The sequence below is a fragment of the Ovis canadensis genome, chromosome 18 (genome assembly GCF_042477335.2).
Source record: "Ovis canadensis isolate MfBH-ARS-UI-01 breed Bighorn chromosome 18, ARS-UI_OviCan_v2, whole genome shotgun sequence".
Taxonomy (NCBI): domain Eukaryota; kingdom Metazoa; phylum Chordata; class Mammalia; order Artiodactyla; family Bovidae; genus Ovis; species Ovis canadensis.
Genome location: NC_091262.1, coordinates 20571174 through 20598906, shown reverse-complemented (window position 1 = coordinate 20598906; position 27733 = coordinate 20571174). Strand labels below are relative to the sequence as shown.

The 27733-nt window shown below is 52.3% G+C and overlaps 2 protein-coding genes across 4 annotated transcripts in view; one reads left to right on the top strand and one right to left on the bottom strand.

Annotated features, from left to right (window-relative positions):
- The window catches only part of PGPEP1L (pyroglutamyl-peptidase I like), an 85198-nt gene extending 75928 nt beyond the window's left edge, over positions 1-9270 (top strand). For 2 of the 3 annotated variants that reach the window (XM_069559249.1, XM_069559252.1), the window contains one exon: positions 5991-9264. In XM_069559249.1, coding sequence (XP_069415350.1) covers positions 5991-6222 — 232 coding nt within the window. In that variant the 3' untranslated portion in view covers positions 6223-9264. Of the gene's footprint in view, positions 1-5990 lie in introns of all 3 variants that reach the window. The other variant, XM_069559250.1, reaches the window with a different exon arrangement.
- Positions 9271-16415: 7145 nt separating this feature from the next.
- The window catches only part of IGF1R (insulin like growth factor 1 receptor), a 298490-nt gene continuing 287172 nt past the window's right edge, over positions 16416-27733 (bottom strand). Inside the window, exons 20-21 of the mRNA XM_069559224.1 lie at positions 24751-24885; positions 16416-17273 (exon numbers count right to left, since the gene is read on the bottom strand). Coding sequence (XP_069415325.1) covers positions 16892-17273; positions 24751-24885 — 517 coding nt within the window. The 3' untranslated portion in view covers positions 16416-16891. The remainder of the gene's footprint in view (positions 17274-24750; positions 24886-27733) is intronic.

The window sequence follows — 27733 nt, the reverse complement described above, 5'->3', positions numbered from 1 at the left end:
GGCTGGGTGATCTTATGAATGGTGATACCTAGGTTCTGAGAACTCAGCTGCCCTAGCATGCAGTGTCCCCAAGATTGGGCTTATCTAAACAAGGACGGACTAGAGCCCACCCCAGAGAAGGGAAGCAGGAGTTAGAGTTGTTCTGATGGGGCACTTGGTTTCTTCTCAGGCCACAAAGGAACAGGTACCCATAGGGAGCATATGTTCTGGGGAGTTGAATCACATTCGACAGTGGCTAGCCCCAGAGGGTGCCCTTGCAGAGTGAGGAGAGAGGCCCACCTGCCTAGTGGGGGTTACTGAGGGATTCTTAACCAGTGGCTTTTCCCCAGGCCTTAGGAGGGCCATATACTAACTGTCAGACAACCGGCATTTTCCATCTGCAGTAAGTACATCTCCCATCTGGTCCGTGTGGGTGTTCATCAGGTCAGTGCAGGGGGCACAGTGGGTGAGATTTCCATACAGGTCAACCCAAGGCACTTAAATTGTGGGGTAATGGAAGAAGTTGTGGTCAGAGTCCAGAGTAACCCTAGGGTGTTACTGTAAGTCTCTCCTTTTGATAGGGGTGTTTAATAGGGGTGGTGCAGCAGGCCTGATCATAGCGGTGGCCCTGTGGAGTGTGTGCTTTGTGTTTGATAGAGGGAATCCAAGCAGGGAAGCTGCTTCAGGGATGGGATATAAACTTCAGGAGGAATGGGTTTTCTGTGCTGTCCCTCACTGAGTTGTGTTCAGCTAATCTATAGGTGTCACTTGGAGAGTGGGAGTGCTGGATTCAGCACTGGGACAGCTTTTGTCAGCAGGCTGTAATTCTCCAGAAATTCACTCCTGAATCCCCATTCTTCATGGATGGTTGTAAGAGACAGAGCAGAGAAGATAAGAAGGCATAGACAATAATGGCCACGCATCCTGCCTCCAATGTCAATGTTCCCTATATCCTGCATGGACAGAGGAAATGTTTACCAGTAGGAGGAGGTTTGGCAGAACAGCGGAAGCTAAGTAATACAGTAGCGATGACAAGGCCAACTGCTAAGCCTGTCCGTCACATTACTTACTTATTAGGAGGGTTAGTCCCTTTAAAAAGCATATAAGCTCAGTGACAGGTGCACACAGCTGTAACTGAGCAAGTGGCTCAGCAACTTCCGGAGGCATAGGTGTTGTCTTTACTCTGGGATGGTGGCCCACGGAGTTATTGTCAGGCACTGAATTGGTCAAGATTACCAGATAAGGTCCTGCCCACTTGGGGTCTAACTGGTCTTGTGGATTTCCAGCCTTCCAGGTGTTCAAATAAACCCAGTTCCAGGGAACAAAGGATGTAAAACCATGTCAGAAGGGGAAGGCCTGTAAAACTTTGAGTTTTTTTCCTGTCTGTAAGGCATATTTCAGTCATCCATGTCCCTAAGGTTGGCTTTGTAGGCACGTTCTTCAAGAATGGGCCTCCTGTACCTGATCTCATACAGACTTAACCTGAGCTTTCCTTTAGGGGCTAATTGCATTCTGAGAAGTGCTGTGGGGAGAAGAGAGATCCAAGTTTGATAAATCTCTTGACATAATTTGGCTTAATTTCTTTTGAGAATTTGATTTACTCTTTTTGCTTTTCCTGAGGACTGTGGTCTCATGCCTGACTCTCTGCCACCCCATGGATTGTAGCCCCTTAGGCTCCTCTGCCCATGGGATTTTCCAAGTAAGGATACTGGAGTAGGTTGCCATTTCCTTCTTCACAAGATCTTCGCGACCCAGGGATTGAACCTGTGTCTCTGCTGTCTCCTATACTGGCAGATGGATTCTTCACCACTAGTACCACCTGGGAAGCCCAAGAGGGGTGCAACCTCCATTTAATTCCCAGTGCTCTAGAGATTTCCTTAGTAATTTGAGAAACAAAGGCAAGCCCACTGTCACACTGAATGGATTTAGGAAGCCCAAACGGGGGGATTATTTCCTTGAGCAGGGCCTTAGAAATCTCTGGAGTAGTCTTGGTTTGGGGCAGGAATCTAGCCAAAGGTGTCAGTCAAAACCAGCAAATATTTGAAAATTTCCTTGTGCCCAGAGCATTGCTGTAAAATCTGTTTGCCAGCTTTGACCTAGATATGTGCCTCTGTACGAGGTGGGGGTCCCTCCCTTGACTTTGGAGGGGTGAGTGTTGAGGTTATTCTGGAGGCAGATAGGGCTTGGTTCAACCTTACCTGTTTAAGGAGACTTCAGAAATTGGGAGTAGTGATGGATGTGATAAGCCACTGATACTGGGTCTCCTGCCTATAATAGGGCTTGAAGTACCCGTTCAGAATGGCTTGAAGTGCACTAGCTTGAAGAGCAGTTGCCCATGATTGTTCACCAACCTTTCCAGGTATTCTGGGCTTTTAAAACAGGCCCATCACAAAGCCTTTTCTTTCTTCTGGGGGGTACATGGGAGGTCAGAGTCAGGATCTGGGGGCAGCGATAGCAGTGGCGTTTGAAGTCTGTCCCCACCCTCTGCAGCTTGTTTAGCTGCCATATATGCTGTGCGATTTCCTCTTGTTATTTCTGCGTCTCCCTCTGACGGCCTCTCCAGTGAGTATAGGCTATATACCCTTTGGCAGAAGTATAGCCTCCAGCAGCCTCCTAGTCCCCAGCCCACCCCCCACTGTTAATGTCTATTCCCTGAGATCAGTGTATGTTGTGTCCTCAGGCTATGCCATTCTTTTAAAGTTTGAGCCCTGCCCCCTTCCCTCCTGTCTCACTCTGGTCCAGTTGTTTAGAAAAATAGGCCTCAACCGGGAGTCAGAGGTCTGGGTTTTTATGTAGGCACCCCCAGGGGAGTGTCTCCTCCTTCAGGTACATATGGATGGAAGGAGCGGCTCAGGTTGGGTAAAGCCAACCTGGGGGCTCTCCTGAGATGTTTCTTCAGTTCCAGGAATGCTCAGTCACAGCCGAGGGTCTGCTCAAAAGAGTCAAGGTCCTTCCCTTTTAATTGTTCATACGAGGGCTTAGCAATTAAGCCAGCGTTGGGATCCGCACATGGCAGAGCCAGGCACCCCCAGGAAGCCCTGGAGCTGATCTCTTGTATTAGGGGTGCCATCTGGCAAATCCATTCTTTCCTCTGCTTAGATAGTGCCTTGTGCCCCTTTTCTGTTATTAAATCCTAAGCATTCTGCCCGCTGGAGGGAGATTTGGGCTTTTTTCCTTTGAAACTTTATATCGTCTCTCTGCCAGATAGATTTAAGGAGGTAACTTTGTTATGGTCAGAAAGCTCTTTGATGGGGCTGATGATTAGAATTTCATCCACATATTGAAGGATAGTCCTCTGTTCTAATTCAAAGTCACTGAGATCCTCAGCTAAAACCTTTCTTAAAAGGGTGAGGGAGTTTTAAAATCCCTGGGGCAGAACCACCCAGCACAAGTGGTGTTTTCTCCTGTTGCTTAGATCCTGCCATTCAGATGCAAAAATGTACTGAGGTTACCAGGCTAAGGGTACACAAAGGAAGGTGTCTTTCAAACCTAGCTAAGTGCATAGTAAATCGCTTTCGTTGTGTCAGACTCTTGGGGATCCTGTGGACGGTAGCCCGCCAGGTTCCTCTCTGATTCTCTAGGCAAGAATACTGGAGTGGGTTGCCATGCCCTTCTTCAGGGGATCTTCCTGACCCAGGGATTGAACCCATTTCTCTTAACATCTCCTGCATTGGAGGCAGATTCTTTACCACTGGCACCACCTGGAATACCAAATGCTCTTGGGGTTTAGGGTAGAGAGTACGGTTTGAGGATCTGGCCTCAATGGGTGAATTTTTTTTCCTGTCTGTATTTATAGCTTGCAGGTCATGAGCCAGCTGTCATCTCTTGAGTTTTTTACTGGCAGAATAGGACTGATGCAAGGGCACTGGCAGGGTCTAAGAAGCCCTTGTTTGAATAGACTTTCTATTATAGGCTTAATGCATGCTAGGGCTTCTTTGCTTCATGAGTATTCTATTTGGTTTTTGTCAAAGCTTGTTGTTGCCCAGTTGCTGAGTCCTGTCTGACTCTTTGAAACCCCATGGACTGCAGCACACCAGGCTTCCCTGTACTTCACTATCTCCCTGAGTTTGCTCAAACTCATGTCCATAAGTCGCTTCAATCATGTCTGACTCTTTGCAACCCCATGGACTGTAGCCCACCAGTATCCTCTGTCCATGGAATTCTCCAGGCAAGAATACTGCAGTGGGTTACCATTTCCTCCTTTAAGGGATCTGCCCTTGTGGCTCAGACAGTAAAGAATCTGCCTGCAATGGGGGAGACCCAGATTTGATCCTTGGATCAGGCAGATCCCCTGGAGAAGGGCATGGCTACCCACTTCAGTATTCTTGCCTGGAGAATTTCATGAACAGAGGAGCTTGGCAGACTGCAGTACATGGGATCGCAAAGAGTTGGACATGACTGAGCGACTAACACTTTCCACTTTCATGTCCATTGAGACAGCGATACTGTCGAACCATTTCATCCTCTGCTGCCCTCTTCTCCTCCTGCCCTCAATCTTTCCCAGGAAAGAGAGATTTAAACTGGCCTCACGTTTTTTCCACAGTCCCTTTTTTGGCTAAGAGCCATGAAAAATCCAACATTGGGGATCTCATCCCATTTTCTTTTTTAAAACTAGCAATAGCGATCCAATTGGAAAATAATTAGAGAGACGTTAGTTGGCCAGCTTTCTCCATCCCCCAGTTTACGTTAGAGCTATGCAGTGTTAACAAAGAAAATAAACTGTCTCCTTGTTAGTGGGTGCAACTCAAAGAGTTTACAGTTACGGAGAATGTACCTGAGCAGTGTTCACTGGGATAGAAGCTGGGTTACCCGTATCGAGGAGTCCTTACTTCTGGTCTCTCTTCAGCTTCCCAGTGGCCTCTTCCTAGGGCTGGTGACCGTGCAGATCCCACAGGATTGGCCCACCCCAAGTGGTTTGGGAGCTCTAACTGCAACCTAAACCAGTCTTTGCAGGGGCTCTAAGGGGAGACAGTGTCCAATAGGGTCTTAGTTAGAAAGCCCCCCCGAAGTCAGTGACTCAGTGTTGCCAGACCCACTGTGAGCTGTAGGAAATACCTGATGTAGGTGACTGCTTTCAGCAAGCAGTTCCCGGAGACAGGGTGAAGCGGCAGTGGGAAAACGATTCTCTAAGTCAGCGGTCCCCAACCTTTTGGGCACCAGGGACCAGTTCTTTGGAAGGCAATTTTTTCACGGACTAGGGTAGGGAGAATAGTTGTGTTGCAGGAAGGCAGACCCCTTCCAGGGCCCCAAACTGGGCTCTTGTCTAACACTTGGAAATGAATTGTCTGAGGAGACACCTGTGCTTACAAAGCAAGAGATTTTATTGGGAAAGGGCACCCGGGTGGAGAGCAGTCGGGTAAGGGAACCCAGGAGAACTGCTCTGCTCTCTGCTTTAGTCTACCTGGAAGGGTCAGGGTTTTCTCCAGGGAGTAGAGTGCTGCCCCCCTTTTAATCCTTTTTGCTCCTTAATGCCCGGTCATTCTGCTACAGTGTCATTTAATATGCTAATTTAGAAAAATCAACATATAATGAGCCCCAGGGTCTGTTGGTGATCAAGTTTGTGGCCATCTTGGTCTTAGCTGATTCCATCTAGCTGTTTGTTTGTTTTCTTTCGTATTTTCCTAGTGTATTTCTGGATCTTTTAACATAAGAATTTATATTAACTCCTGCTAAAGGTGGGGGTTGGAGGGTCGTGAGCAAAGACCTGAAGCAACTCTGACAGTAAAATGAGTCGAGGAGGGCTCACAGGCTGGAGAGAGCGTCTTGGACTCCTTGGTTGGAAATCTGGTACCTCCTATGGATCAGCCACTTGCTAGACACGAGGCCCGGAGCCAGCCTCTCCATGGCTTTTTCCCAGCAGCAGGTTCTTTCTGAGGCAGAAGAACAAAAGCTGGGTCTCCTGGGTGGTGGGCCCCTTATGCTTCAGAGCTGCAGCCCTGCTGCTTCTGCTTGCGTTTAGCTGAGGTTCGAGGCTGGTCCAAGGAGTAACCTGGCATTTTGTGTGGTTGTAGGTATGTCTGCGATTACGCCTACTACCTGTCTTTGCATCATGGAAATGTGTGTGCGGCCCTCATCCATGTCCCTCCGTTATCTCCTCGGCTGCCCGCCAGCCTGCTGGGAAAAGCCCTGCAAGTCCTCATCCAGGAAATGCTGGAGGAGATTGAGAAAGGCCGGGCTCAAAACCAGAAGCTCAGCCTTTGCAGTTCCAGCCGGGGAGAACCAACTGGGGGACTGCTCCATTAGAGAAAATGAAATGTTTCACTCCTGTGTGTAGAGTTAAACTGTGCTTTGAGGGGCTTTAAAAAAAAAATTGCTTATAAAACAGTTTACACCAAGGAAAAATGTTCTGAATTCGCTCAACGAAATCACAAAGGGTTATTTTATTGTCAAAAGAAAGAAGAACACTCTGAAAGGCAGACATTTCATAGGGGATTAACTAGCTTCAGTTATGGTTTTCCTGACAATAAAATGAAATGCTGCTGCTGCTGCTGCTGCTAAGTCACTTCAGTCATGTCCAACTCTATGCAACCCCATAGACGACAGCCCAGCAGGCTCCGCCGTCCCAGTGATTCTCCAGGCAAGAACAGTGGAGTGGGTTGCCATTTCCTTCTCCTATGCGTGAAAGTGAAATCACTCAGTCATGTCCGACTCCTGGTGACCCCATGGACTACAGCCTACCAGGCTCCTCCGTCCATGGGATTTGCCCAGGCAAGAGTACTGGAGTGGGTTGCCATTGCCTTCTCCAAAATGAAATGCTAGTAATGTCTTTTTCCCCCTTAAAGTCTGTGTCTCAGGCCTCTGTGATCCCGTCCGATCGCTGGGACCTCTGCTTCGTTCCCCAGGGCCCCGTGTGGCGGGATGACCTGTGACTGGCCAGCCTGGGGAAACACGGGTGCAGCCACCACTGCGGGCCCCCCAGGCTGGTCCTCTGAGCCTGTGCATCCAGGCGCTGCAAGCGCCCTCTGAGCCACCGAGTCTCTAGTGTTTGGGCTTTTTTAACTTCATAAAAAAATTGTCATAAAATACACATAGCATGAAAGTTACCATTTTAACCATTTTTTTAGTGCTCAGTGGCAATATGCACATTGACTCGGGCAACCCTTGCCACCATCATCATCCCAAACTGAAACTCCACACTCATTAAACACTGTCTTCCCCCTTCTCCCTCTGGCCCTTGGCATCCACTATTCTACCCTCCCTCTCTGAATCTGACTACTTTGGAGACCTCATATTCATGGAACTTTTGTTTGTGACTGGTTCATTTCACTTAGCAAAATATCTTCAAGGTTGATCCATGTGGCGTGTGTCAGAATTTCCTTCCTTTAAGGCTGAGCAACACCCCCATTGTGTATATAGAATACATTTTGTTTAGCCATTCATCTTTCGATGGACACTGGGCTGCTTGCACCTTTTGGCTGTTGTGAAAATACCGCTGCTATGAACACTGGTGTGCAAGTCTCTCTCAGAATCCTGTCTAGGTGTGTGTGTGTGTGCATGTGTGGCCATACCTAGTGAGATTGCTGGATCATTTGGTAATTCTGAGTTTACTTTTGTGGAGACACTGCTGTACTGCTTTTCATGGCAGCCATCCCACGTCACATTCCCCCCATAGTGTCTGGCCCCAAAGCGAAGGTTAATAGCTGGGTTTAGCTTTTCTACCATAAACAGTATTTTTCTGCCTTTTAAGAAACAGAACCTCCCCTTTGCATCTTTCATTTTGCCTTTATGGCGTTGTGCCAAGCTGCTCACAACAAGGTTTTACTGTCCCAGTGTTGTCTAGGGGAAAATTTCCATTGGAACCCCCTTTGGCCATATTATTTTTTGGAGGAAGAGCTAAGCTCTGGGAAATTTCTTGTTATGTTGGTCTGCTCACAGTGTAATTTTCTACTTAATTTCATTTAAAGAAAAATCATTATTTAATGCCCAGATTTATTCAGTGTAAGTAAAAGCAGCTGTACCTTAATAACAAAGGAACTGGGCAAAGGAACACACTTTACCATTAGCCCTCCAGCACACTCGTGTGTTTGTAATAGATTTTACAGGACCCCTTTGCGAATGGAATTGGCTCACTTGACATAGAACGGATCAAAGTCCCACTGCAGCAGACCAAAGGCAGCAAGAGGGGCGGGGTGGTCTGGATGCCAAGCACAGGTCTGGCTGCACGGCTATTAATGAGGAGAGCCTTCTGCAATCCTAGGCAAACACCTGCTACCCAGAGCCCTGGGCCACTGCCCCCAACCCCACCTTATTTTAGCTCGTCTCAGGACGGTGGCAAGCAGGCCTCCTCTTAGACCCAGCTCCAGTGTTATTTCAGATTGTAAAATGTGTGTGGCTTGGCGCCAAGCAGACGTTTAGATGTCACCAGTCAGAGGCCCAGAGCTCTTGATGAACAGCCGTCATCTCCCACCCGCTGTGGCCTCTAGGGTTCTTTCGGAAGCAGCCAGAGACCCGTTTACCTCCTCGTCTTAAGTGGCCTGCCATCACCCCAGTACACACTAGGGTCTCTGTAGTTACGGCTGAGGTGCGGGCAGTTCCGAGACAGTTTGAAAGCTGACACAGCTTCAAAAGGCTCAGCCCTGGGTTGGTCATTTAACAGCTGGGGGACCTTGGACATGTCTGCGTGTTTGCTCATCTGTAAAACAGAGGAACAGAAATCCTTCCTTTGCAGAGTTACTGTGAAGACCTGGTGAGAGAGTGGACGCGAATGTCCGTCAGTGAGGACAGAGCGCTGCACGTGGGCCTTGGAGCTGGACCTGGGAGGGTGGATACGGAAGTAGTGCTGCTGGATTGCGGGCTTGGGCAGGGGCGCGGTGGGGCGAGGGTATTGCACGTCTCAACCCCAGCACCTTCATCCTCAGGAGACCCTGCTGCTCCCCTGGCTGAGGACAGGTGCAGACTGAGCCTCTGAGGCCTGGAGGCACAGCGCTGCCCGCCCGGGGTGGTGGGAATCGTGCTGCCTGGGCTCCTTCCAGAGGTGAGATGCCCAACCGAGCCTCACGTGAGCCTGCTGTGAGTCACGGGTCCTCTAGTGAAGGTCTCCTGGGTACCAGGCTCACCGTGACAGTGGGAAGCAAAACTCCAGGGCAACACCGAGAGTTGAGAGTCCCCTGTTTTTTGTTTTTAGGTCCAAGTCCTTGACACTCACCAGGTTGTAAGCAAGCACAGCCTTTCATTTACTTCTACTGCCTACACCTGGCTAGTTAACCCCCTTTGTCCAATAGCCTGATTTTATTATTGATGTATAAAGTCCCATGATCAAAGTTTAATAAATGATCATGTCTTCCTGATGTGTAAGAACATGCATAGCTTGTTTCCGTCGAACATGTCTTCACACTTCCTACCATGACATTTCCTCTGGCAAAGATCACAATCCTGGGATTTGTAGAGTCTCTGGGCCAGGGCTTCGCAGGTGGCGCTAATGGTAAAGAACCCACCTGCCAGTGCCAGAGACGGAAGAGATGTGGGCTCAATCCTTGGGTCGGGAAGATCCCCTGGAGGTGGGCATGACAACCCACTCCAGGATTCTTGCCTGGGGAATCCCATGGACAGAGGAGCCTGGTGGCTACAGTCCCTAGGGTCACACAGAGTCAGACAGGACTCAAGCGACTTCACACAGCATCCTGGGGTAGGCCAAGATCGTCGGCTGAAAAGTAACTAAGGTGTCTGCGCAGTGCCAGTGAGCTGTGCCCTGTGTGTGTGTCCGAGGCCTTGCCTGTGCCCTCTGAGGTGTGCGGACCGTGAGGGACCAACCAGGATGTCAAAGTGTGAACAGAGTCCTTTGCCCCAGGATCACCCAGATGAAACCTGCCCTGGCCTGACTTTTGTCTATGGAAAAGCCTACAGGGCAGTCAAAAATCAAGCACAGATATCTCTATTTTATAGAAATTCAAGTTTTCTTCTGGCTGATGTAATGGAGAGAATAGCTTTCCTGTTCACCCGAAACGTGCATGCCGAGAAGGTTCAGCTGTCGGAAACAGGGCGACGCCTTCACGCAGAATGCCTCCCAGCGAACACACACGCCACCTGTAGCTCAGCTTCCCTGCTCAGAAGTGCGGGGAGGGGCAAAATCAGAGACCAAAGTGCATACAGAATTCCTTTATTTAACTTAAACCATGTAGTACTTTAACTACTAGAAAAAAGCAGAGTAAGAGAAACTAAAATTGCCTTAGCTTCAGCCATTCAAAATAGACAAAGTTTCTTTTTTTTTTCGGTAATGTAAAGAATCCAGAGTATATTGCAATAACAGGAATAAATTCTTACAACAGAATATACAAAAAAACATTTTGAAATTTTTTCCATCTACTGATTTTTTCATATAAACAGAGGAATTTTTTAGGAATAATTTATACACAGAAAGTCATTTTATGTAACAAATTGGCCATGTTATTACCTTTTTTAAAATTTTTAACTTTTTTTAAAAAACTTTTGTTTAAACAAGAAAACTCAGAAAATGCATTATTTGTGATGCATCCATTCCATCGTGCCTTCTGGTTTGATTTTTATTTTTTTGTCCCAGAGGTAGACAGACTCTGGCAAACCCCAATCTCAACCTCACTGGCTTAGAAAGCAGACAGGTGTCTTTGCCAAGCATCCATCACCTGTGGTTGTGTCTGCGCAACACCAAACATCCAAAGGAAAAGTTGCAAACAAAACCCAAATTGGTTCTGGACCTTTCTCCCATGTAGCACAAACACCCAGGTGTTTCCAGTGATGGGGATTTTGTGGAGCTGTGCTGATATGGCCAATGACCCACTGAGAGCAGGAAGCAATGGAGTCAAACTTAAAAAAGATCTTGCATGTGTATAGTTTGTATTAAAAAGAGTTTGTTTTCTATTGAAAAACATCTACATTCGGTGTTCTGCCTCAAATAAAAATAGGGTCTCTTCCTCGTCATAGCAAAGCATTAACCATGATATGAGGCATGGAAGCAAATAGCCTGCGTGCGCCATTATTACCGTCTTTCTGTGGCAGTCTGTGCGGCGCGCTCATCGCGAAAGCCGTGAGCCGTGCGATGGAGTCCTTCCATCTCGAGGCTCCGCCCAACAGTACCAACCAACCCAACCAGATGTGGATGGCGCCACGGCGCCGCTGGGCTGCAACACCTCTGCGATTTGCTGGGCCAATGAGGTTCTTTCAGTCTGTTAAAGTAGCTACACTCCAAAGGGAAATGAGCAGTAAAAGATGATCCCCTACCCAACCAGGGGGTTCTGGAAGACCAAGATACTGAAGATACAGAACTACTTCTTAAACCGTCGTCCCTTTGTTATAAACTAGGGCACAAAGCATGGGGGAAAAGAGGGTGAACCACGGCTTGGGTCAGGGTAAAATCCTTTTTTTTTTTTTTTGGCATCTTGTAAAGCTAGCTAGTAAACAGGTGTCCTAAAAAAATGGATCACAAATACACATTTGCACACACAGAGAAAAAAAGTGTCTTTAAATTATTCTCAGCAATTATAAACTACAAACATTTTATAAAATTATTCTATGTTCTTACAAAAATGCAATGAAACGTTTAATTAGTTCTTGTAAACCAGATCTTCGTCAACTGACTACCCGTAATCTACTGGACTTAAGAGCCCTATTGAAAACGCTAATGAGTGACTAATTACAATGATGTTCACCAGAAAGATGTGGACACACACAAACGTGGACACACAGATGAATAATCATTATGTTCTTGCATGAACAAAACAAAACCCTAAAGTCACGCCCCAGAACTGACAACTGACGGTGCGATGCAGTTCATGTTCTTGAACAATCTGACTGAACTCCGCAGTAACAGTTTCCAAAGTGGGATGTTAGGCTTATCTGTTGACACCAAATGCCCACGGATGACTGCTGAGCCTTGATGTGGTCTGACACCTTCCGAAACCATCAAGTTCCAAGCACAGCCCACACTTCTTCCAAGCCCTGTACCTTCTGCTCATGCTTTCCTCTCTCCACGTCATTCACGATCCCTGTTACAATGGTTTCCTGCCACCTCCTCATTCCACCATCAAGGAGTGTTCGTCTGCTTGTTCTCTAAATGACCAACTAGTCATCTAAGCTGGAGGCCAAAAATGAAACCCTCTGGCTTGTCCAAGGTCTGTATCTTCAGCATCTCTGGCAACAGAGGTTCAGTCTAAGCAACATCCTCTCTTGACGTTCTCATCTGTACCACCCACTATGTCAGAGTGGAGTTAAGAGTTTGATTTCATCACTGGTTCTTAAAGAGTGGATCTCTGGGCCATGTCTCCCAATGCTGCTTAGCCCAGGAAATGGAAAGACAGCCAACAAACACAAAAGTAATATTAACAAAAGAACAAACCCCAAACCTTAAATGTATTACCGGGTCTGCTGGAATGGGCCAAGGCATACCACGGAGCTTTACTGCCAACTGGAGGGTGCTTGTGTTCTGGAAAGAGTTGCCTTTAACACTGTCTGGCCAGAGGACCCAACAGTGACAGCTGAGGACCTTGGACCAAGTATCCTAGCCTTCTCACTGCTCTGAGGTACGTGTGACCTTGTCATAACAGCGGCCTGCATCCCATGCAGCCGCCTGCCCCAGAGGTGGGCTGCTGAGAAAGAGGCTTCAGTGGAACAAACTGGCCTAGAATTTGGCATCATACTTGGCTCTGACATCTGTTACCCAACTCGGAACACACCACTTCATGCCAAGCATTTTTCGATTGAGTAGCTCCACAATAACCTTTTTCTTTTTTTTTCCTATTATTGAAATGTTCCAAGTCATAAGAGACAGGCTGGAAGGAAAGGCCAGTGTGGGCCATGAACATAGTCTTCTCTCTTCCAAGGAGGAAGCTCATTCCAACTGTGTCAAATGTCAGGACATCCTCTAAGGGAGTCCTGGGGTGGTCTGGGTCTCACCCAGCTGCAGTTCAACAACGTCTCCAGAACACACCAGCTCCTGCTGCCTCAGGGAAGGGCTGTGTGTGGTCAGGTTTTAATGATCACTTCGATTCAATGATGTGCCTCAGTGGTTCACGTCACGCCAAGCAGTGCGAGCTGCTGTCAGAAGGAGGCTGCACGGAGAACGCCACAACTCAGCTTAAGTTATTTGGAGCATACAAAGGAGGAAACCAAGAAGAGGTGGGGAAATGAGCATAAAATTAGGCTAGAACTGTGGACAGATGATGCCTTGGTAGAGTCAAGGTGGGTGGTTTGGTCCAGTAAAATAACTGCACCATCACACAAGCAAAAAATTCTCTTTTATTTGTGTTTCTGAAGCATTTGTTATGATGGGCACTATACTGTTAGTGTTCTCTATTTAAAGGAAAGCCACCTACATAAAACAAAAAGCGACACCAACAACTCGGACAGTTTAAACAAAACCCTTATAACCAGCTGAATGATCTGTAGAAATCCAGTTGTGGAAACCGGTAGGTGTGTGCAAAACGGAGGAGAGGCCGCTATTCCACGGGGTCACCTACAGTGTGGAAGCGGGAAACCCTGATCAGACACTACTTCTCAATGACCTTAAGATGCCAGGGGACTTGGGGAAGGAGAGGGGTGTTCCAGCAGGAGAGAGGAGCTCCTGAGCACAACTGCAGTCCTGGGAGCAGAAAGGAGCCGCCACACTTGGGGAGATCCCCCCCTCTGCATTTCCCAGATGAAACGCCAGTGCCTGTGAGAGCAGCTGCTGGAGGGGGCGCCCGCCTGTGAGCAGTGGCAGCGGGGGAGGAGGCACAGCCCCTTCCAGCCCAAAGGTTTGGTACGTCTTTGTTTGCCCCTGGGAAGGAGGTGAGGGCGAGGTGGAGAGAACAGCCTGGACAGGGAGGCGGGGACTCTTCCTGCATCCTACCTGGGGCTGGCCACCACCAGGTCGAGAACCCGCAGGAGGAGGCGCTTGCCCAGCTCTCTCGGAGCCCACGTGGCCGTAGAGAGTGCTGACTTGACCCGGCTGAGGGCCCAGCGGCCACCCTGAGGCCTGGTCCCCACCCTGGAAACCACCGCCCCTCCCCCCAGTCTGCACTGAGTCGCTGGTTTCCAAGACAACCTGCGGGCCCCTCCCTGCCTCTGGGGAAACTGAGCCAGGAGGAGAACAGGAGCGACGCCAAATGAGCCGTCGCAGAGAAAGGCGAGTGGGGAGGGGAGCTCGTGCTGCTGTGACCCCGGGATACAGGCTGGCCTCGCCCTGCGTCACCTGGTGTGTGCGGCCTGTGGTGTGCATGAGGTTACCAGTATCAACGGCATATTGTCAGGTGCTGAGAAATGTGAGATGTACTCCTTTTATATATACACATATAAAAAATAAGAGTGAGGTAGATAAGATGTTTGGGAAAGAAAAAACAAAAAGCCCTAAACTGTCCTGTCTCACACACACACACACACGCGCACATACACACACACACAAAGCCTTTTCTCAGTATTTAAATTCATAAGGGGGCTTCTCTACAGTGATTGAAACTGGTATCACAAAATAAATTAAAACTCCTACATATACCTTAATTTTTTTCTTTTTCTCATTTTTTAAGGGAAAAACTATGGGACAGAGACTAGAGGAAATAGTGGGACTAGTCCGAGACTAGTGACAAGCGAAAAAGCACTACCAACTTTCTTGTGTGTGTTTAATCTCCAGTCGCAACTAGCAATCACCATACTGTATAGCTCTGTTCTTACTCCTAATTTAAACATTTCCATCCCGGAAGCAACTCTTGTGCTGTCATTACTCTGGTGAGAAGTGCGAAAAACTAAACAAAACGAGACCCCGGGCTCCGAGCACTCGGCCTGCTGGCCGGGGAACGACTCCCCTGCGCCAGGCCCCCGGTCCTCTGGGCACGGGGCATGGTCCTCGCCCCGCGGCGCCTGCTGTCCTGACCTGCTGAGGGGCTGCCGGTGGCTCCGTGAGGACACCGCCCCTGCGCCCCACTCCCCACCGGCGCCGGGGGTTGGGGGGGGAGCCTGCCCTGGGGCGTCTCTCCGGTTCTAAAGACAGGTAGGTCCGGTCGGGGGGGGGGGCGGGGTGGCGGCAGGACTCCGGAGACGGGCCCGCTGCAGCGCGCGGGCGCCGCTGCACCCCTGGACTCAGCAGCTGTTTTCCATGGGATGGAAGGATTAAATAGCCATTAAAAAAAAAAAGTAATCCAAATGCCTAGTGTCTGCAGTTAAAACTGCTGTTGTACCCAAGAATTAAAAAAACAGATATATGTGTCACAACTGAAACAAAGGCAAGGGAAAGAGAAGCTGAGACCTGTCAACAACGGTGAGTATCAACACTGAACAAGGACGTGCGATGTATTCAGCCTTTTCTGACCTGAGTCTGTGTCATGTCTTGCACTGGAACAGACTGAGACGCGGTGTGAGGGCAGGCTGGGGAGAGAGGGTCGGGGCAGGCACCCGCCGCCCCTCCGCGCCGCCCTCACCAGCTTCGTGCCCACAGAGCCTAGGGGTAGAGCAGAACTAACGCGGCAGGGGGGGCAGGGAGGGCTATGTATTTATAAAAAGGCATCAAACAGTTCATGGCGAACTATGTTAGATAAGTATCGGTTACTGGGAAGAGAGGAAGAAAGTCACGCACGCTAGTACAAAGCATAAGAAGTTTCTTGGAGTGAGCAGAGAGGGAAGAGGATAGACCTGAAGGTTTTCATAGATTAAATCCACAAAGATAAAGAACAAAAAAAATAGCAGCTTTTTTTTTTTCTGTACAGACGTATAGATGAATATCTGAACCGTAAAAAAGTTATAAAAGTGACATTAAAGACGATGTGTATGCAAATGTTTCATGGTCTAACATAGAACTGTAAGACCCACGAAGAAGTCCTAGTAACAGAGAAAATGTCAACAAAGCTTAGAATGCTTGAATCCATGTACTGCTTTTCTTCGCACTGTTGTGGTGTTGGGATTGCTTTCCTTGCAGACCTGCATGAACAGGTGGGCTGAGGCCCTGGCAACCCCTTCCCGTCTGTGTCCTTGGGGGCTGGGCGGGGGCAGGAGACTGGCACGTGGACGACCTTTACTCAAAGCCTGTCTTCCAGACTCCCAACAGGGCCTGTTTCCTCCAGAATTCCCGGGGGGCGGGGGGCTAGAAGGTGGGGGTGCAGAAAGCGTGGGGTGGGGAAGCCAGGCTGGCTTCTCCCCATCCTCACTGAGAGCGAGTCTCATTCTGTCCAGTGCCCCCCAAATCACCTCGTCAGAAGCCATCGGACCTGTGTGAAGGCGAGACTCGGAACACCGGGGACGACCGGGTGCAGGGCGTCAGCAGCGTGGCCCTTAACAAGTGACTAGCTCCCGGCTCACCCAGGCCTCCGGGCTCGCCCAGGCCTCCGGAAAGGAGAGAACGGAGGTGGGGGGGGGGGCGCTGAGGGGGAAAAGTGGGGGTTTTGGCAGAATTTGGCAGCGTTAACAATGGTCACAACCTTGGGTGAACGATGGCCCTTTGTAAATTTCGTATGTCCCTAAAAATGTTAAAGACACAGTTTAAAAAATCCCGTCTCAACGTGTTTGTTTTTTTTTTATAAAGACCTACGGTGACCGGCAGGTGTGTTCAGGGCAACGTGGGGCCACAGACGGGCAGCCCTCGCTTCAATCCGATGCAGAGGGCATCCTGCCTGGGCTTGCGGCAAATGTGTGTTTCCACCATGAAGCAGAAAGAGAGAGAAAGGTGGGAAGAGAGTGATAGAGACAGGGAGAGAGAGGAGACTTGATTCTCAAGTGTTGCTATTAAGTGTTGTCATTAAGGTTCTTAAAGGCCCGTGTCAGTTAAGGGTTTGGGTAGGGAAATAAAAAGCGGCTTGCATATTGAGAAAAGGAACATCCCAAATGTGTTTACTGCAGAGAAGCCGTCTCCTGTGGGCAGCCATGGCAGTTCTGAAGATCCACTGAGGTACAGGAAGCTGTGAATAGATTGTGAACACTCTCTCCCCACCCCCGCCGCCACGCGCGCGCGCTTTACTGTGTGCACGGCCGGGCTCTGCGATCAGCAGGTCGAGGACTGGGGCAGCGGCAGGGCGCGCTCATTCTTGCGGCCCCCGTTCATGTGGGCGTACGGCTGCCGCTCGTCGAAGCTGGCCCGCAGGACCAGCACGCCCGGGCCCGGGCCGTTCTCAGCCTTGTGTCCTGAGTGTCTGTCGGGCAGCGGCAGGGAGGCAGAGGAGGCCGAGGGGTCCAGCGGCACGCTCTCCATGTTCTCGGGCTCCAGGTCCAGCTCCTCCGGCTCGGGCGGCTTGTTCTCCTCGCTGTAGTAGAAGGAGACCTCCCGGAAGCCCGCCTCCATCTCGTCCTTGACGCTGCTGATGATCTCCAGGAACGAGGGCCGCATCTTGGGGTTGTACTGCCAGCACATGCGCATCAGCTCAAACCTGCGGGGAGATGGCAGAGGTGGGCCCCGCCGGAGGGCGCAGGCTGGGCAGCCCCGCCACACCGAGCGCAGGGAGCACGCCGCAGGCCGTGCCAGGCCCCCAGCTCTGTATCTTTCTGACACAGGAGAGTGTCTACTCGGTCTCTCTGACACAGGTACAGTGTCTACCTTCTCTCTCTGACACAGGAGAGTATCTGCTTGTGTCTCTCTGACACAGGTAGCCTTCAGCTTCTCCCGACTTACGTCCACCACTGCAGTCACTTTACCCACATGCAGGACTCAACCCTAACTCTCACATACCAAGAGGGACAAACACAGGTCCCACACGGAGTGCCAGTGGCTCGGTCATGTCCTGCTCTTTGCGACCCCAGGGACTGTAGCCCACCAGGTTCCTCCGTCCATGGGATTATCCAGGCAAGAACACTGCAGTGGGTTTGCCATTTCCTCCTCTGGGGGATCTTCCCCAGGGACGGAACCCAGGGTCTCCCACATTGCAGGCGTATTCTCTGTAGGTATTTGAGCCACCCACAAAAGCCTCTTAGTACACGTATTTACATAAAATGCAAACCAGCCTTCTATCTGAAGCGTCTCCTGAAGCCACTGGACAAACACTATTTCCAGAATTAGAAAGCTAAGGAGGCTGAGCAGCGATCAGTTTTCCCCACAGTGCTCTCTCCTTCAGTTCTACCCAGGCTGTTTCCAAGCTTCCTCCTGGGCGCAGGGGGCCACTGGCAGAGAACTGAGGACAAGTAATGCCAGGCAGTGTGGCTGCAAGACGGAAGGGGCACAGGGCCCCCTTCCAGCACCTGGGCTCAGGCTGCGTTCGGCGTGTCCCAAGGTGGCAGAGCCAGCATGGGAGACGGGCTGCCCTGAACCCAGCGAGAGAGGGGCCTGGAGCCAGATGAGAGAGCCTGGTGCCAGGGTCCCTGCTCAGGCCCAGGGCGGGCAGAGAGGGCACCTGGGAAGCCTCGGCGTCACGTGCCCACAGTGACCGGCCCAGCGTCAGGCCCGAGCCCCTAGAACAGGCGGCTGCACAGGGGAAAAAGCCAGGAGCAGGCTGTGCTGACAGGGGTTCAGCACAGCTGCGGGGGGAGGGGCACCCCTCTTTCACCAGGCATGCAGAGGGCTCCAGCTACGCAGACCTCTGGGGCAGACGGGAGGTGGCCGAACACAGGTCCAGGCTGCCGGGAGCATGGAGGAGGCTCTGAGAAGACAGTAGCCAGTGGCCTTTTCTCATGGAGACCAGAGTGCCTTCCCTTCCACTTGTTTTCTTGCCAGAAACTGTTCTATGTTTTGTTTCAAAACTTCTGGCTAATGAGATACTTTTCAGTAAAAATGGCCAAATGGAATTCCCCACATCTAGGAAGCTCCACATGCCCCAACCTGGCTTCCAGCCTCAGGCTGACATTTGACAGACCTGAGTCTGGCCCCAGAGAACATTTCAAAGAGAGAAAGCCCAAGGGGACAGGAAGGCTCCCAGGTCCACCAGCCAGGCACCTTGGAAGGCCTGGGGAGAAGGGTGTCAGGTCAAGTCAGAGCAGAGGGTGTGGCCTCGAGTGCAGGCGGGCACGAGAGAGCGCCCGGCTGCCTGCTTCTGTAGATCAAGCCTTACTGTGACGGAAACACCATTTGTTTGCACAGGGTCTGTGGCTGCTTTCAAACCAGCAGTTGTACGAGCTGAATAGTTGAGATGGTTCAGCCTGTGAGCCCTACCGTGTGGCCCTTGGCATAAAAAGCTTCCCACCCCTGCTCTAGTGGAGGAAGACTCAGTCAAAACAGGAGGACTACTCCTTCCCCTCCCAACTAAATCACCTGCAAGAGGTCAGGACGCTAACCCCACGGTAGGCAACCAGTGCTCTTGGGAGCTTTATGGGTGTATACGGCATTACTCTGCATGGGTCTGGGAAGGTGCATATCATAATAAAGCCCCATTTTATAGATCCGCAAATGAGTGAGGGTGGAGCAGGAATGGAAGTCTCACGAACGACCTGCTTGCACTTGGAATGCCGCCACCAACCTCAGAAAGAGAAACTTGCTCTCAGCCTCAACGAGAGAAACCACAGTCCTGTCCCGTCTCCCTCTCGGCCATCCACTGACGGTCACAGGTGTTGTGGGGGCTTTGCAGATAAACTGGCGGCTTGTTCTTGGGTCAGATGGCAAACGAGCCCCTTCCATATCCTCACCTCCATCATTTCCTATGAAAAAGGACCAATGCCTCCCCTCCCAAAAGCAAAAAAAAAAGAGCCATAAATACATGACATGCCTCTCCATGGCTCAGCTGTGATTTCCTCTCTAGCCAACTGACTTATCCCTGAATAGAAGTGTAGCCAGGGTCAAGGACACATGACGGGTCCTGGCTCCGCGCCCCTCGGGCTGGGGCTGAGGAGTGGCCCCCCGCAGAGGAGGACGCCTGTGAGTGATGTCAGCACCAACAAGCCACATGACAGCGTCCGAACCTCCCCAGAGCCACGGCCGGGCAGTGCTGCCCATGAAAGGCAGTCTTTTTTCACTTGGCGAAATTCAAGACCTTGTTTACACTATCTCCACAAGAAAACTTTCCAGTAGACTCTAGAAGGATTTATGAGCTGATAAAACTCCTCTTTAAAAAAAGCAGATTTTTTTAACAACTGGTCGGCTCTGGGGAGCAGGAGCTGTCTTGCACTGAATGCCCGCATGGGAGGTGCACATGTGCGTGGCCGTCACCTGGGCAGGACCAGATGGAGCCGCCACCTTTGTGCGCCTGTGGAGGCCGTCTCCACCCTACCCTCGGCCCGGCCGTGTGTGGGCAGCCTGCGGTCACCTGCCAAAAGCGGCCTCCGTTGTCCCTGTGATGACAGAGACGGCATTCCAGAGAGGACCTGTGGGGCTCACAGCACCCCTCCTCGCCTCCCTGAACACTCAGGCTCCTGCCCTGCTCCTCAGCTGGCAGGGGCAGGGGGCTGGGGGCCGGCCTGATCACTCAGCCCTCGTTCCTCTGTCTCAGGGCAGAGATCAAGGGCGGGGCCCAGCTCCGGGGAAGTGGCTGCAGGCTCTCCAGGTATGAGTGCCATCCCAGCCTGTCTGCGTCCCACTCAAGCGCTCAGTTCCCACACAACTGGCCCAGGATCTCCAACAGTCAGCAATAGGGAAAACCCGTGCTTGAAAACTGCAAAACCACCAGAGTCTACCGAGTTTGCTTCAGACTCATCTGCGAGCTGACGATTCTGGACTGAGAAGCTCAAACTCCTCTCTGAAAGGCGCACCCTGAAGGCCTCCCCAGCAGAGGTCCAGCTGAGCGATCTGGGGGGCTGTGGGCAGAGAGCACACTCCTCGCTCGGTGCCCGCCTCTGTCCCGCCCGTGCCCCGGCCTCTCAGTCACGGGGCCGGCTGGGAGTGGGGACTGCTCCCCACAGCCCTGGCTCCAGGCCAGAGCAGCCAGCATGTGCTCGGAGGGGCTCCAGGACACTGGCAGCTGAGTGTGGAGGCCTGAGCGTGAGCCAAGGCCAAGGAGTGCAGGCCGATCGGTCTCCAACCCTGCGCTCAGCGATCCACACTGCATCTTAGGACTGAGCCCCGCGGGCCTGGACGCGCTGAGGCCTGGTCCCTGACGCTGTTCCTCTGAAGCCAGGCACCTGTCCTCTGGAGGGCATCAGGATTGCTGGCTGCTCAGAACAGCCGGTGACTGCTTGGCGTTGCCAAGCAAAGACGCTGAGCTGAGGTCCCCCAGCAGCCCCTGCACACCCGCCCCGTTACCCTGTGGGTGCCATCCACACCTCCAGAACCACGGAACCGGAACACACAAGCTCTCTTCCATGTGGGGCCCAGCACGGCTTTCAGGCAGCTCCCAAGGGCTCAGTGACTTTCCTCTCCCATGGGAAAAACAAGAGCTATTCTTTCAATTTTGTAATAAAAGAACCCCATCTCCCAGAACACGTCTTCCTCACCTAAGCTCATCAATAAATTGAAAAGGACAACACAGATACTCTCTATGAAACCAACTTGCCTCCTCTCGCTCTTTCTTAGAAGGGAGAAAGTTTGCCAAGGGGGTTCTGCCTGGCAGGGCAGAAAGGCCTCCTGAATTATACATTTAATATCCCAGAGTAACCGCGCCATGTACGTTTGTTTCCTTGTCACTGCAGGCTGGGAACAGGAAGTGCGCTGCCTTTCCCAGGGCAGGGGAGCTGCTTCCCAGGCATATTAAATCACAGTAAAGCTCCTGTCACCTGGGGGCAGATCAGCTTCAGGCAGCCCACAAGTTTCTCAGAGACAATGATGACTCAAGTCAAAGAAAGAGAAAGCTCAGGAACAGTGCCTGTCCTCCCACACCCCCAGACCACACGGACAAAGCTCACGCCTGCTTTCCCGGGCTGCTTCTGAGCTTGCTCACACACCACCACTTCCAGACACGCTCATGCGAATTCAGCGGGCATCGCTCCTCAAAGTCCACTACTTATGCTTTTGTTCTGAAGGAAGGCGGCTTTCACGGGCTGCCAACAGTGCTGCGGCTACACCGTTCGAAGTGGAGGGCAGTCGCCAGTCGGGCGCAGCACTGGCCTCTGAGACCCTCACGTCCCGGTGTCCACACCTCACAGAATCTCATCACATCAGACACAGCCCACAGGAAGCGTTGGACACCGAGGAGCGTGACTTCCAGGCCCTGAAGAACACCGTGTGAGCTTTCTGCTCTGCAACGGGAGCGACTGCCCTCAGGCACGGCAGGCGAGCTCCGGGCCCACGGGCCACATCTGGCCTGCTCTCTGATTCTGCAAGGCCTGGGAGCTAAAGATGGCTTTTCTGTCTGTATCAATAAATGGTTGGGAAAAAAAAATCAAAGAAGAACGATATTTTACAACAAAACGAAAGCTATGTGGAATTCAAATAAAGGATCCAGACAAGTCTTCCTGGACCACAAGCACACCTGTTCCTCTGAGGTCTCTGACTGCTCCTGTAAACAGCCCAGGCAAGCATCTGCAGTTGAGATCGCAGGGGCCACAGAGCTGAAAATATGCACTACCTGCCACTTACGATATGTCCTTCTGGAGAAAAGGCTCGCTGAGCCCTGACCTAGGAGAAGCCAGCTGCGTAGCATGACAACACTCAAGCAACACCACAGAGGAACTGAGGCCTCGTGTAGCACCCAGCAGTGAGTGCTCCGCTTGGGACGTGGATCCCAGCCCGGGTCAAGCCTTCAGATGAGTGCAACCCTGGCTGCCAGCCGGACTGTGACCTCAGGAGACCCCCAGTCAGAGCCAGACAGCTAAGCTGCTCCTGGCTCCCTGACCTCCAGAAATGCCGAGAGATAATACATGCTTCCTGTTGTCTTAAACTGTTAGGTTTCAGACAACGTTATGCTGCAACTAAAAAAAAATAATAACATAGGAGAAGAGGGAGAGTTTCCGTGAGGGGCAAGAAAACGTACTGAGTGGCTGTCTGAGTCTCTTCCAACTTTGGGTCCCGAAGTCTGAAGACACTGTGCCAGGCAGTCTGCTGGTGAGGGATCTGGGATGCCTGGTGTCCCCCGAGGCATGGCCTCCTGAGAAGTGGAGCTTCCTGTCACAGTCTGTGCCCCATGTCCAGGACATACGCAGGTTTCCTAGGCCGGGCCCATGCTCAGATGATCAACGGGCACCCCACCTCCACACACACACACTGAGGCAAAGATGTTGCCTTTCCTGTGGCATTCCCTGGCCTCTTTCCTAACGCCATGGGAGCTGTCCTAGAGATAGAGCAGCATTTGCTTTGGCTGAGCAAATGCTCAGAGGCAGCAGCTAAGGAGTAGGATGCCCAGCTAATGTTCTCTCAAAGCAGCAGCACAGTCGGAGCCAGGAGAACAGGCCCACCCCCATCCCACCACCCCTCCCACACTCTACCTGGAGCTCAGGGATCCAGTCTTGGAAGCTACACTAAACATGCTTTAGAGAAAAACGAAAACCTTGATTTATTGCCTGGACAACAGTTTCTGCTTCCCAGGCTGCAGCTCTCAGACTCTAAGATGGTCCCCAAGATCCCTGCCCCTGCTGCAGATGCCCCATATGATCCCCTCTCCTGCATGGGAGGGACTTTGTGAGTGTGATGAGATCTTACTCCTTCATTTAGGCTTCTAATAACTGACTCTAAGTTAATCAAAAGGGAGATTACCCAGCATGGATGTGACTTAAATAGGTAAAGAAAAAAAAGTCAACAGCAGCAGCAGAATTCCTCTTGCTGGCCTTGAAGAAGAAAGCTGCTTCACTGTGAGAAGCTCGTGGCGGGGAGTGCAGGTAGTGGTGGCAAGGCCTGGGAGCTGGGAGCCAGCCAGACCCGGGGACCTCAGTCCTACAGCCACAAGGAGCCGACTCCTGGCAGCAGCCCAAAGGGACCTGTCAGCCAGGCTGACATCTTGATCTCAACCTTGTCACACTGAGCAGAGGACCAGCATCCCCATTTCCCGATCCACGTAAACCTTGAGAGACCAAGTGAACCGAGCCTTCCCGGCTGTTGGGCTGATTCCCCTGGTCCCCACACAGCGCGGTGCCTGACTCACGTCCGTATCATCTGACCACAAGGCGGCCCTCCCCCGAGCCAGGGGAGCAGGGAGGTGGCAGAGCTGGGTGGGGGCGGGGCGGGGCGGCTTCCACGTGGACAGAGAAACAACCCAACAATTCCTCTGGGGTCCTTTCCAATGTGAGGCCAAAACTGTCCTGAAAAGTGCTTCTGGAAATTCTTGGATTGGCCTTGAGGTATTAGTGGTAGCCTGCCTCCCACCTGTCGGGATCCAGAAAATCATGAGCCCTGCCTGAAGGTGCATGTCGAAAGCAAGCCCAGTGCTCCTCACCCGTGCCTGTCTGCACCTGCAGACCCAACCGCAGCACACCGGCACAGCCTCACACCTTCGGCAGCGCTGCCCACCACAGACAGAGGGGCTTGCCCCAAGAACGCTGAGCAGGGAGGCCCACGAGGCTGGCGGACTGTTTCCCATTCCTGACGAATCTCAGGACAGAAAGCCGTGTGCCAGGAGGCCCCCAGAACTGCCTCCCGGTCCGCACGGCTGCTGGAGGAGGTTACCAGGAGCCCACCCCTCACTCTGTTTACAACCTCTGTAAACACCTAACAGGGAAGAAACCCGAGGGGGATGCAGGTGGTGGCAGCGTCCTGGAGCAGCCTGCAGCAGGTCTCAGGTCACGCCTGGAGCCTGGAGGAGCCCTGCCAGTGGCCAGGGAGCAGCCTGGACTGTGGCTTCAGAGGAAGCAATGTCAGGTTGCTGCATTTTTTTTTTTAAAACAACTCTGCCTGGAGAAGATTGGCAGGGATTGCTGTGGCTCAAGTATTTCACAAAGACATTTGGCCTGAGAAACTGCAATGCAAACTGCATTGCAAAAATCTTCCCAGGATTAAGGAAGATAAGGTGGGATAAAGGCACCAGCCCAAATGCCCAGGCTCTTCCGTTAAGGTAAGCCCTCATCTCAAGCGCTCTGGCCAGCCCGACACCGCCAGGCCGCAGGGACTCGGCACATACGTACAGCATGTCAGGACAGTTGTCCGGCTTGTCCAGAAGGCCGCCCTCCATGACAAAGCGAAGGACCTGCTCGTTGGACAGGCCCTGGTACGGCTGCTCGGCCAGCGTGGCGATCTCCCAGAGGACGACCCCGAAGGACCTGCCAGGAGAGAAGAAACGTGAGGTGCTCGGAAAGGGAGGATGGGGCCGGGAGAACTCTCCCTTCCGGCAACTGAGCGCATGTCAAGCACGAGCCAGGCGCGGGCTAAGTGGAACAGCTGCCTCATGTGCGGTAGCCCTAGGGGCATGACTCTGCCAGCTGAGAGGATGGCGTGTTGAGGGCCCGTGAGCTCCTGACCTCTGATGGGAGCCTCGGGTAAACGGAGTTCAGGGCCCTGCAGGGCCACGTCTACCAAATGTGCTTTATCCCACTGAGAATCAAATGCCGGTCCCCAGGCCCAGCTGGGATAGTGTCTTAGTGGCCTCAAAGGCCGTCTGGGATGAGCAAGCAGTTCAACAAACTTCCTGTTCTGGAAACTTCTGCCTATGTGGTTCTCAATGCAGGCTGTGAGTCAGGCGCCCCTGGTGAGTTCTTAACACATACCAATGCCCGGGCCCCTGACTGATTTCACTGGTCTGGGATGGAAGCCTTGGCCTTGGGGTGTTGAAAAGCTCAATGGGGATCTTACAGGTCCAGGAGGGCCTGGGGAGAGGGGGGTCCAGCCTCACAGGTGGGGACAGCGGTGGGCAGAACTGGCTGGGGCAGGGCTCCCATCCCAGGAAGGATCCTTCAGCCCAGAGTCTAGCCAAGGGGGAAGGGGGTAGTCAAGGAACCAAGTCAGCAAGGGGAGCAGGCTCAGGTGCAATCTGCCTTGAATGTGTGTCTGCCGGTCGATTCAGAAAATCGTACTACTTGGAGAAGGAAATGGCAACCCACTCCAGTATTTTCGCCTGGGAAACCCCATGAACAGAGGAGCTTGGCGGGCTGCAGTCCATGGGATCACAAAGAATCAGACACAACTGAGAGACTGACAACTATTGGAAAACAAACTAATAAACATACACACACACACAGGAACTTCAGACCATAATACACACACACACACACACACACACAGAGGAACTTCAGACCGTAATACACACACACACACACAGAGGAACTTCAGACCGGAATACACACACACACACACACACACACACACACAGGAACTTCAGACCGTAATACACACACACACACACACACACAGGAACTTCAGACCGTAATACACACACACACACACACACACACACACACAGGAACTTCAGACCGGAATACACACACACACACACACACACACACACACACACAGGAACTTCAGACCGAGGCTGTTCAAAAGGGCAGTGCTGTATACTGCAAAACACAACTGCCTTCCCAGCACACATCGCCGTCTTGCACAAATTCTCCCCGGTCTATTTGCCTTTCCCTTCGGGTCATTTCCACAGATTAAAGATGGCCACTTGGCAGTGAAGAGCAAGCCTGAGGGGCTTCCAACTGGACCTTCACAGACTGCGGGTGTGGGCAAAGTCGCACTGAAAATTCGGGGCGTCGCTTCCCGCCCAGAGCTCCAGGGACCTGGCCGAGCAGAGCCAGGAGGGCCACGGACTTTGCATCAGAATGCTCCCCTAGACCCTTCAGCTACTTTCCATGAACAAAGGGGTTTTGTTCAAACTGATGCCGAGAGCAGATGTCAGACATTCAGAGTTTTAGTCCTCAGAGGATAGAGCCACCCAAAGTCCTTCTGAACCTCAGTGACCAAGAAATAGTCTTGACACTGAATGAGTCATCTAGCAAAGCCGAAGGCCCGTGCATGATGTTCACAGGCTCGGCTGAGGGCAGTGGGCTCCCCGTCAGTGTGGGCTGAGGGATCTCACAGATGGGACTGGCCTGGTCACCTAGGTCACTGCCTCAGAGGCGGCGGCACCCGACTGACCGCAAGCCTGGACTGAAGAATCACCTGAAGATGCAGCTCCCCAGGCCCACGTCTCCTGCCCTGCGCGCTCCTCGGCGGTGCCAACGGCTGCTAGTGCCCGCTGGGTGGCGCCACCCTGAGCCCTCAGTGCCTGCCGCCCCCCTCCAAGCTCCGGGTCACTCCGGGTTCACTACCTGGGCCGGTCTCACCTCGGTCTCGTCACCCTGCTCTTCTCGCCTCGCTGCTGCTCCTTCCCATCTGACAGCACCCCGAGCTCTTCCTTCCTGCAGCCCCTCAGAGGACCACCACGGCTTGTCCACGCAGACTCAGACCTGCCCAAAGGTCTGGTCCCCTCCTTCCAGCCCCCCAGCACATCCTCAGTGCAGGCGGCCCCCTCGCCGGGCCTGCGGGACACCTCCTCGGCACCGACATCGTACTTTGTGGAGCTCTACACTCTAGGCATGACGAACTTCTTTAAACATGGCTCTAGGTCCCTCTCCTGTCCAGCACCCTTGAAAGTCCTTACAGCGCCCGAGGAACTCGTCCTGAACCCCTCACACAGCAGCCAGGGCCTCGCTCACTCTCCTTTCAGCTGACTCCCCCGAGGAAGTCCCACCGTCCCCCACATGCACTCAGCGCCTCCCACCACCACGGCGCCCCCCAGCGTCCCCTCTGCCAAGACCCCACTTCCTCACTGCTCCACAGGGGACAGTCCATACTTCAGGGAGCCCCACAACTCCAGCTCTTCTGGGAAGGGGGTCCGTGATCTCAGCCCGTCAGGGTCACTTCCTGTTCTCCACAAGACCGTTCTCCAGGGACCAGGACCGTGTCTCCAGCACCCTGTTCTTGCACGCTCTGAGTGCTGTGCCTGGGCCACACCAGCTCACACCCACGGAGGAACACGGCAGGTGGCACAGTCGGCTCTCCCCACGGCCTTCCCCGGCGCGACTCTGGACTGACGTCAGTGTCACCGGCCAGTGAGGGCCACACAGTGCTGGAGTCCGGGTGCCCTGCACAGGGCAGCACTAGCTGAGTTCAGTCTGCCCCAAGCTACGGAGG